Source organism: Cyanistes caeruleus, chromosome 5 (genome assembly GCF_971803275.1).
Source record: "Cyanistes caeruleus chromosome 5, bCyaCae1.hap1.1, whole genome shotgun sequence".
Taxonomy (NCBI): Eukaryota; Metazoa; Chordata; class Aves; order Passeriformes; family Paridae; genus Cyanistes; species Cyanistes caeruleus.
In genome coordinates, this window is record NC_141705.1 from 53,530,919 (window position 1) to 53,542,138 (window position 11,220).

Below are 11,220 nucleotides of genomic sequence, written 5' to 3' on the forward strand. Positions count from 1 at the left end.
TGGGAAACTGGCTTGTGGTAGAGCAATGGGAGTGTCACACCTGGTATCACCCTGGTGTCATCAAAAGGAGGGACTTTGAAACACTTAGAAGCAGTTAGCTTTTAGTCAAAAGGAATGTTATTTTAGTTTGGCTAAATTTCTTAGGCATCTTAAATACTAATTTTAGCACCTCAATGTAAAATACAGAGGAAAGAGCACTTCCAGAAAATAAACCTCTACTGATTTATGCTTTTTCAGTGGCATGCACTCCCCCAGCAATTTGTGTTCCCTGTAGAGGAGAGGCATAAGAATCACTTTGCCAGCTGCTATCCCCCTCTCCACATTATATCCACAAGGTCAGCAGATGTGACCATAAACACAGCTCTTAATTAACACGTTTTCTTTCATGTCAAAAGGTGCCCTCCAAAGGGCTCCTCCACGAGGAACTGCGGAACCAATCCTGTGCCACTGTTTGACATTTTCATGAGCAGCATGAAAGAGAAGCAAAACTGGATAGTGAGAAATAAAAGGGAGTTTCCTGTTAGGGAAGACCCAGGCAGCAGGAAGGGGATCGCTCCACCCCTAGGAAGTCAATGCAGCCTTCACAAGGTTCAAAACCCCTTGCACATTTTTGTCTCCGTGTTACTCTCAAACACAACCAAGGCACTCTGTAAAGCCCTGGTAAGCATTTCTGAAGCCCAGAGAAGGCTCCACAGGGGCTTCCTGAAAGGGACAATCTGTATTGTGTCATAGCCTCCTATATCAGGAGATGGAGCTCACTTCCAGAGCTGGGCAGAGGTCACCCACTTCTAGCTGTCGTCACAGGCTTGGCAGGATCAAGCCACAGGGCAGGGAAACCAAGGGACCTCAGCCCACACTGCCCTGTCCAGCAGAGCTGGAGAGATGCAGCTCTAGGACTCACAGTTCCTGGCATTTCTCCCATTCTCTACCACAGACTCTTCCTGACAGTCTTCTCTATCATTTCCAACAACTCAGGACCCCGTGTTGCACACACGGATCTCCATCACCTATCAGGCACAGCTTTGTTCATGGGCCCACAACAATGGGAAATGGAAAAGATCGTCTTCAACAGGCCTTTCTACACAGAAGGTGTAAGGTTGTCTTTATTCCATGCAGAGGAAGTGGGGGTGAAAGAGGAAGGCTTGATTCTTCTTGTTCCCATTTGCAAATGAAAACTAAGAAATTCAGTTCCCAGTGTTGCACGACAAAGCACAGAGGAGTGTGTGATGGGGCTCTCCCCCACTTCACTCTTACCATAAAGACTGCTGTGACTGTTCACTGTAAGCTAAAAAGAGCAGCTGTTCCCTGCTTTACAGCACATCCCTGCCACCTGCTCCAGCCAGCAGAAATCCCACTGCAGCCACAGCCAGTAATGCTGTGTTGAAACACCATTTCTCTAGGACGGCCAAAGACTCCTCAGAGAGCAGTGCTGCAGAACCTTTTTCAGAAGAAAGTAAACCTGTAGGATAACTGGGACTTGGTTTCACATCTTGGTGACAGACCCTAATTGAAGGGGTAGAAGAAGGGCACTTGGGATCAAACACAAGGAACCTTTCATTTCTGCTTCAAAATCTCAGAATGGCCCTCTTCTACAGATCTAGCTGAGCAGGATTACATAGCTGAGAGGTCTACACTTCAGCATTCAGGATTCATTAAGTCCATTTCCAGCTCTGATCTATTTGCTGTAAATCCTCCATTTTCATCATCATTATGCTTGCTTAATTTGATGGGTAAAACAGCAGCGTAGCCTGAAGATGTTCTTCAGAGTATCTTTGCAGCACTCAAAACAGTACTGAATTTCTGGGGCCTCCTCACTAGTCTTGAGTTAGCTGGGTGATTTGCAGGATGAAGTATCCTCAGAAGTTTAAGCTGAATATTCATTAGGCTTGGCTTCCTTTTACCAAGCATCTCACATATTCCACGGCTTAAATTTACAAGTCCTCAGAAGACTTGCACAGAGAGGACTTCAGCAATCCTGCTATTCCCAACCTCTTTCACTAACTGTTTAGAAACTACTTGTAGGAAAAGCAAGAGAGGGAAGATTCAAGGTCAACTCCTCTAATCCAGCACCACATCATCCACCGCCTGCCGGCTCATTCTGAGAGGAAGAGACAAAAGACACTGACAGAGGACAGGAGCACAGCAGGGTCAGTCAGATCAGAATTGCACATACTGCACGGGGAACTGTGGCTGTCTTGCAGACACCTTCTTTCTACCATGCAATAATAGGTTACACTGGAGAAGACACAAGCCCTACAGAGGGTAACCTGCAGTTTGAGGAATTAATTACTCACCGCACAGGACTTTTATGGAAACAGAAATACCTGTATCTTTACCACATGCCAAAACCAAGAAGTTAATGCAAGATAAACTGGAAGGCCAACATTCAAAAGAGTCCAGAAGAAAGGCTTCAGGGCTTCTTTCAAGAACAATTTACAATTAAACCACTCCTTCACCCTGGGAAGGAGAGGCAGTAGCTGCCTGTGGTTCAGCACTCATGAGTTCTTGTCCACAGGAATACAATGATAAGATGCACGTGAGTCTGGGGAACACAACACTAAAGTGATCTCCTTTCAGATTAAGAAAGCATGAAGGAGTGAAGGCACAAGTCAACGAGGGATTCTGAAAGGGGCAAACAAAACTCACAGAGCCTCTTGGCCAAACACAAGTTTGCTCTCCACAACTCTACTCAACACAGATACACTTGTACTCTTTGGTGTAAGTGAGAAAATTCCCAGCAACAGCTGAATAAGAGTGGGCATAACAATGCAGTGCAATTGGAAAGACAAAGCAGAAGACACTCGTGACTCATGGGCTTCTCCTCGTTTTATAAAGAGACAACATAATGCCAGATAACAAAATCTGCCCCGAGACCATCTGTGCTCGCCTCTGTTTTGATGCATTTCCCAGGCAAAGTGAGCAGACCTGTCTCTTCACCCATGCTGCTCAGCTTTAGCTTTCCAGAGCCAGCCAGTGTTATTCAGCATCACTACTGTGTTTTGTGACACGATTATCAGCTCTGCTGGCTGCTCCAGCTCTACAGCAATCGGCACAAAGCAGCTCCCATAATGTTCTCAGCCCACCAGCCTCAAGACAGTTTGAAGTGCACATAAAAAGCAGACTTACCTGGCTTGCTTCCTTCACAGTCATGCCCCAGTTGACCTTTGGTGTTCAAGCCACAGGTATACACCTCTCCATCTTCCAACAGGAACACAGAGTGGTTTCCTCCACACGCCACCTCCTTGACATTTCTATCATGGATGAACCCATATACCTGTGGTTCAGGAATGATGACCTGGAGGTTGCTACCTATCCCAGGTTGTCCGTAAGACGAGTAGCCCCAGCATAGCATTTTCTCTCTTTTCAGCAAGTCATGTATCCTTCCTGGGCAAGGGAGACAGAGGAATGAGTGTGAATGAAGCAAGTACGCCACAAATGATCCTACAGAGATCCAGCTGCTCACAGCAGGAGGTGGAAACAACCAGAAAAAAGCATTTCCTGCGTGACTGTCAGGTTTGTGAACTGTCAGTAAACCATTACACAGACAAAGAGTAATCAAGACAGCTCAGCTGTGGTACTGAATCAGCACCTTCATGCCTTGGCCATCTCCATCTGCGAGGCAGCAGAAATGTTCTGAAACCCAGGAGACTGAGCTTTTACACTGCAAAATCACTCATTACTCAAAATTACCCAAATATCAAACAATACCCCAAACCAAATGTAATGCTTTTCAGACTAACAGGCCCAAATCTGAACTTTCAGAGTGCCATATTTGAGACCACTTCTAAGAAAATCTTTAAAAATTCCTTCCAAGGTGGTGAGATTAGCCCTGAACAGAATGACACAGGTATTTGTGGTATACTGGCCAATGCAGAAATTTGTTGTTTCTGATAAAGAGATTAAGGAGTACTTTCCTCAATTGAACACAGTCGTGCAACCCAAATTTGTGCATGCACACACACACACTGAACTTGAGCCACACACAGTGAACACACACACAGCCCTGAACTGCAGCAAGAATTACACAAGAAGCAGTAGTTCACGTGGAGCAGCACATTGACAGCTTGGCCCTGACAGCAATGGACAGGTCACGTTGATGCAACTTGCCAGCAGTCAGGTGTTATCTTCTGTGCTGTGCTCAGTGAAAGTCAGGGATTTAAGAGTGGGGTAACATGGGAAGGGAAAAAAATAATGCAATATAAAAGGTCCAAGGAATTAACTTGGCTTGAAAACAATAAAGACAACAGGATGTTAATGCACAAAAGCTGGGGGAAGAAAACAGCATTCCATAAGAAGCATGCATAAGATTTTAGTAATACCCCTTTGTCACTCCTAATCTCAATAGGTTTGGGTTATTTGTTAAGCATGCTATACTAATAAGACATTGAGAACTCCTCTGATTGAACTAGAAACTAGCTAAAGCTCTGTTCTTTTTTTTTTTTTAACAGGAAGGAAAAGGAAGATTACAAAATTAAATGAAAGATCTGAGACATTAAGTCTTAGGACACACCATGCCAAGTTTTAAGCTAAGGCAATTTGCAGCAGTAGCAGCAGTATTTACTAACATAGCACAAGACAGAAAAGCAAAAGGTAATCCCTGAAGCGCCGAAGATTCCTTCTCCCACTCTGAGCAGACAGGAAATGCACACATTCGGTTTGTTTCCAAAACCTGGTGCTAATTCAAGCTCTAGGTGTTAGCAATAAAGCCTTTCCTAACCTTAGCCCTAATCAACGGGTGTTCATCTCTTACCCTTCGCCCGTCAGCTGTGGTCACTTCCGCTGAGGCAGGACTGAGCTGGAAGGGGAAGGGAGAGGACTGGATTTTCCAGTTAGTACTTCATCAGTGGTGCAATTTCCTACCACAAACTGTTAACCAGGATCTCTTATTAGGTGCTTTAAAGTAATGCAGGACCCCGCTTATCTTTAGCAGCCCTTCTTCCTCTATAGCACAATTTAACTCGTTCACACCCACATGTGCTTATCACTGGCCAGCTCCAAAGCACGAAGAGGAAAAAGCAGATTACAAGGCTCAGCCTGGTTAAATCAGTCATGATGTACACTCTCTATGTGGCTGCCCTAATGCCTGATGGAAGATACCCTCGATGCTGGCTACCCTAAGAATAGGAATGCCGTGGGACAGAAGAAAATTGAAGTGTGTGCATGTGCTTTAAACAGCTACATTTAGAGCGAACTTCATGTTCTATCACACCACCAAAAAAACCCAAACTAGAAATGTATGAGCAATACCCTGAAGGTGGCAGGGAATCATTTCAAAACTGACACTGGAATGGTAGAAATCTGGGACTGCTGTTTCTCTCAGCCTGGGGAACTGCATGTTACAAAGACATAAGCAGCCATCCTGAAGATCCAAGGATCACGTTCCCTGCTAAGATAAATAGATACTGCCTCTGAGCTCAAAAAAATGTCACCAGTATACGACTTGAACTACAGTGACATTGTACCACATGAGCTAAATATTAATTTGGGATACCTTTTAAAAGGATACCTCAACATCTGCTCCCTGTAGACTACAGTCATCTTCCCTAGTGCTAATTTCTTTTAAAAATGCTAAAAATACATTAATTACTTTCCTTGTGTTCATATTCCACACAAGAATTTGCTGCTAATGGGCAAGGGGATATGATGTGATTGGTAAGAGATGGGTTTTTCCTCCAGCTAAGATACTACTTGAAACAGGAGTTCAAACTCCCAGTAATCCATATAAACACTAGGGTGATATTTCAGAGTACAACCCTCCATTCATGCTAGAGGCCATATTTTCTGAAGTTCCTCATATTTAACAATCCCTATACCAGACATAGAAAACCTGGTTTTCACAAGTTGTTTTTTGGGTTTTTTTTTAATAATCTCTATCGACTGCCACCCCCATCTTCTAAACATTTTGCAAATAAATCTCTGTGCAGCTCAGTTTCACGGAAGCAGACCAACACTTTCCAGTGGAGAGCAAAGCAAAAAAAAAACACAGCCTGTGTACAGAGTGTACAGGCACAGCTAAATATTTCAAAGTGAATTTACTTACGTTGAAGACATTTTTAAAACCAAGACTTTAAGACTGGGGTTTTTTTTCCCTCCCCCTCCAAAAAAAAATGCTGGAGGTCTTAATACATTATATGTTCAAGTAGGAGCTGTGTTCTGAAACAACGAGACTTTAAATGACAATTTCACTCTGTTTCCAATCTGGTTAAGGCAGTTAGTCTTCTTTGACAGTAGCAGAGGAAGTAATATTGCCACTGCAAACTACCTCTACAAACTGCGTACCTTTCCCATGCTAAAACAATTACATAAAAAGTTTCTAGTGTAGGCAAGCACTAACAGACATGTGCCTGCACATACTCATGTATATGTTAAATATCTGATTTATATTCACTTATCTGAAATTTTATATAAGGGATTAATATTCCTAGTGCCCAGCTCAATATACCTTAAAAAAAGCGGAATTTTTATCTTCAGAGGGCAAAGCCTTAGGGGAGAGGCTTTTCTTAAGTGCATCAGTTAGGGATTAAAGTTCAGAGTTCCTTTTAAAAATCGGATTTGCAAAAGCACAAGAACTGCAGTACCCAACCACATTACCTATTCCTGTTCTTCAGAAATCCCAACACAGCCAGCTTGGTATTCATGTTTCAGAGATAAGAACAGATGCAATGCAGTAAAGCCAGTCATTTGCAGAGCTTCCCCACGTATAAAAAAGAGGGGGAAAGATATAACACCACATCCTCAGATCCTGACATTCCAGGAATAATTTCCTAGCTAGAGCTAGGAAAGCCTCACACTGTGAGGAATATTTTGAGGAAATCTATTGTGGGTGGAAGACCCACCCTCCGCTATAATAAGGTTCTGCTGACATACTAAGTATATGTCCTTTGCTGAAAAAATCAGCCCCGGTGCTTTGGTAAAAAAATAATGCTGTATGTATGATCATGACAGGATGTATTTTATCTTTTTTCTTTTTCTTTTCCTCTCTCTTTTTAAAAGCTCTCATGCCACGCACAGTCTCTCCTCAAAAATCACACAAACACATTCTAAAGCCATTTCCACTCTGCACCCTTTCTGGGAAAGTCACCTAAGTAAATATCGCAATTGCAACAATCGACACTCAAGGCTCAGTGCTCTCTAAACAAAGAGATCTGCCAACTGGCAGTGCATGAATAAACAAGTTTTTTCCTTCCCTCTTGTTTGTGAGATTTCAGATAACAAATGTGTTTCTTCTACTAGCATTGCTCAACAATGACGGAATTTACTGCCTCTTTCTGCCACTCCAAGCCCACTTTCTTCTTCTTTTTGCCTCCGTTTCAGTCCAACTCAATGTCCAATGTAAACCAGGTTAGAGAGCAAGAGAATACAAGGTGTACCAGCGAATGAGTTCAATAAAGCAGGAGCAGAGTGTTTTCACTGCACAGCCGCATGCCCTCAGATGGAGATGCCCCCACACAAAACATATAAAAATAGATACCCAAAATCAAATATGACAAACCCCCCCCCCCCCCCGCCCGCCATCACCTCCATTTTGCAATCCCAGTAAAAACACCGCGCCCTCCCTGCCTTCACCCCGGACACCCCGGCCTTCTTGCGGCTGCTTCCCACGCCCAGACCGGCGCTTCCCGGCGGGCACACACCGAGCCCGGAGCGCCGGCAGCCCCGTGCCCTCCCCGCAGCCAGGTGATGCTGCAGCAGCGGCGGCGGCGCCGAGCGCCTCCTGCCGCAGCCCCGTGGCCGCCCCGAGCACCCCGCCCCGGGCCGGGGACGCGCGTCCCGCCCCGGGGAAGGCGGCGGGGGCTCCGCCAGGCACGGGCTCGGTAGCGGCACCGGCAGCAGCCCCACGGCGGGGCTAAGCCGTCCCTCCCCGGCACTCACCGCCGCCAGCCCCGCCGCTGCCGCCGCGGCGCCGAGGAAGTCCCGGCCCCGCCGCCGCCGCCGGGAGTGACGCGCGGCGCGGCCAATGCGCAGGGCGGGCCCGGCCCCGGCGGCCGCGGGGCGGGCCGGGAATCTCCGTTCCCCGCGGGCAGGGCACGCCGTGGGCTCCGGGGGGGCCTGGCCTTCCCGGCGGCACGGCAATGCCGAGGGAATGCCGAGGGAATGCCGAGGGAATGCCGAGGGAATGGCGCGGGAGCCGGGCCGCGGGCGGAGCGCTGGGGCCAGCCGGGGCCCGCCCGCCGGGCTGCGGGGCCACAGCCTGGCGGATCAGTAGCCGCGCTAAACGCGGCAGAAACCGAGGGGCGAAGTTAAGCGCATTCCAGAATTTAAGCTGTTCTAAATGAAGGTCTCAAGGGAAAGGCAGCTTTCCAGTGTTTGAAAACGCGTTAAGCACGAAATGTCACTTACTACTAATAATAGTTTCTTTCCGCTAATCTGTTTCTTCTTCATTTTATGTGGCCTCTGGTCACCTGTGTGAAAAACGAGCTTCACGTGTTTTTTATAGAATTTAGAAGTTTAATAGACAATCAGGAGATAAAAATAAAGTGTACAGGTACGGCCGGGTGTTTCTGCATTCAGCCAAGAGAGCACACCTTACTAACAAAGGATTGTCCTTTATAAACAGAACCCTACTACATACCCATAAATTCTCGTACATATTCATACATTCTTCTTAAGGGTTTTTTTTTTTATGTTCCTTTGTTCAGTTTTTACCTTGCCCCCGTCCCAGTAGATCAATATTTTTGGCGCCATTGGGTTTTATATCCTCCGATGAGGATGCAATAAATACTTGTCTTGGAGGTCTTGGAGGACAAGATAATCTTAAAAATGTGTGTGGGGGGGTGTCTCTGACTATCTTTTCAGTCTCTGGGTTATATAAACAAAAAGTAGTTTGTGCTTTAATATCACGTTATAGCCTAACATATATATGTATTATACCACTATTTCTAAGTTTCATCAATAACAGAAATAAAAGAAACTATATTAATACAACCAAGTTTTCTAACCTTATACATATAACATTCAATATATATCTGCAAAATCCAATAATATAATATGCACTTATAACACCTGGCAGGGTCATTTGTTTAGGAACTCAAATTTTATACAAAATTCCAACCTCAAAAAAAGGTTTGTTGTCAAAGTCTCAGTTGGGAGAGGGAAAAAAAAAAAAAAAAAAGAAAAGAAAAGAGGCCAATGAGCAAGCAATTATGTAACTCCCAAGTACTGATTTTCTGGTTTTAGTGCCATCTATTAGAAAAAGACTGTGCTCCACAAGAGCAAATCACAAGCTGGATCCCATTCAGACCACCAAAATGACAGTCAATATTTGAAGCAAACCTCAGGCACGTGTTTGCAAGGGCTCAGGATGGGGGGAAGGAGTCCCTAAGGTAAGTCCAGTGCCCACAAGTATTTGTGGCCCTTACACTACATCTCTGGCAATTCACAGTGTTTGTGCACTTAGCAGAAAATGTGTGACAGATGAGGTAAAAAAAGTCACCAGTATTTGCATGCATTGTGCATGCTTAGAATAAAGAGCTACTTCAGTGTAAAATTACACCTGTGATGTAACATCTCTGGTTTAACCAGTGTTACAAGCAGCTTCCAGAATAACTGACAGCATAGATAGAGGAGATTAGATAGATAGGTAGGTAGGTAGGTAGGTAGATAGATAGATAGATAGATAGATAGATAGATAGATAGATAGATAGAGGAAAACATACTTTTCTGTGTTTGTTTTTGTTTCTGTTTTGTTTATTTTGTCATCTGGAGACCTTTGCAAAATAGAACGTTTCCCTTTAAACTTGGTTTCCTCTGTTTCTGATTGCACAGTCGAGGAGGGGAAGGTACACACACACAAAGAAAGAAAGAAACAAACAAAAAACCAAAAGAACAAAAAAATCACAAAAAAACCCAACCAACCAACCAACCAAACAAAATGACAATGATGGAGCAAAGCCTGGAATTTGTGTGAGGGAACCAAGAGTCTCTTCTTGAAACCAATTTTTAACTGGTTACATTTCAGCTTCCAGGAGAACTTTCAAGGCTGCTCTTGGACTTGCCTGCAGGTGATGCTCAGCTCAGATGAGTGGCCTAAAAAAATTCCTACTGCAGGTTCAATATACTTTTGCTGCGTGTGTGAAGCCTTTTGAACTCACAGCTGAATGTGATCCTTACCCATGTTATATTCTCCTGCATGTTTTATAACAGGCACTGCATGAGAAAATGTAGAAACAACCCAGTGTCCAAATTAATTTCAGAAAATCAGAGAGGAGTGCACTACTCTGAAAGTCTTTATGTAATACACACACACACACACACACACACACACACATATATATATATATATATATATATATATATATAAGCAGGGATTATTTGAGGACAAATTAAAAATAGCCTTGAAAGTGACTCTGGGCTTTAATCTCCCATGTGATATGTTACATCATACATGATGAGAAGGAAATACCTCCAGGCCCTAAATAAACCTATTATCATTTAATCTCGAATGGGTTATTTTGAATTCCAAAGAGAATACATATTTTGTGCACTTGTACAGAACAGAAGATCACTCTGGATCTCCAAGTCCTACCAGAGGCTTAGAAAACCATAAAAAGGGAAAGAACAGCCAGGAGCAGGCTGCTGAAGAACAGCAGGCTAAGCTGCCAAAACAGAAATCTGTGGTGGTGGGACAGCATCAGCTGGACATGAGATGTGGGCAACAATTTGGGTTTCTGCCAGTTTCCTTTTCCCACAAAAATATACCAGAGTGGTGGTGCCTTTCTCAGAGGATGTAAGCATCCCTGCAATGTCCTGTTTGTTCCAGGGGAGTGAGGGGGACAGGGCTTAGGTCTGAGCAGGCCACGTCCCCTCGCTCCCTCTGCTGGGAGCTGCCATCCTCGGAAGTCAGATTTCCCTTCTTCCCGTCAACACTCCCATGCCATCTGCTTTCCTGTACTGCCCTGGTGCTTGTGGTGAGAGCTTGAATTTATTTTTTTTTTAACTAATTACTATACTGTAACTTAAAAGGAAGCTTTTCTCTTTTTTTCTTTTTTTCTTTTGTTTTGGTTTGCTTTTTTTAAGTAGGTAACAATGCCATCCTGAATCACACAGGAGTGACTTGTTCAGCATATACAATGCACCTCTTTGAAACACACATCAGCCTTTGACTCCACTTGTGAACAGCCCCCCCGCCCTTCCAAGGAGGACAGAGAACACAGACACACTGCCTGCTACGCTTATCTATGTAGACAGACGCATGAGGAAGGAAGAACACAGCTACAGGGG

The 11,220-nt window shown here is 44.5% G+C and overlaps 1 protein-coding gene across 3 annotated transcripts in view; it reads right to left on the reverse strand.

Moving 5' to 3' along the window:
* The window catches only part of HERC3 (HECT and RLD domain containing E3 ubiquitin protein ligase 3), a 53,981-nt gene extending 46,006 nt beyond the window's left edge, over positions 1 to 7,975 (reverse strand). The window contains exons 1-2 of one of the 3 annotated variants that reach the window (XM_086888679.1): positions 7,873 to 7,975; positions 3,127 to 3,384 (exon numbers count right to left, since the gene is read on the reverse strand). In XM_086888679.1, coding sequence (XP_086744805.1) covers positions 3,127 to 3,352 — 226 coding nt within the window. In that variant the 5' untranslated portion in view covers positions 3,353 to 3,384; positions 7,873 to 7,975. Of the gene's footprint in view, positions 1 to 3,126; positions 3,385 to 4,750; positions 6,585 to 7,634; positions 7,752 to 7,872 lie in introns of those variants that run through there. The other 2 variants (XM_086888677.1, XM_023926179.2) reach the window with 2 other exon arrangements.
* Positions 7,976 to 11,220: the final 3,245 nt, after the last annotated feature.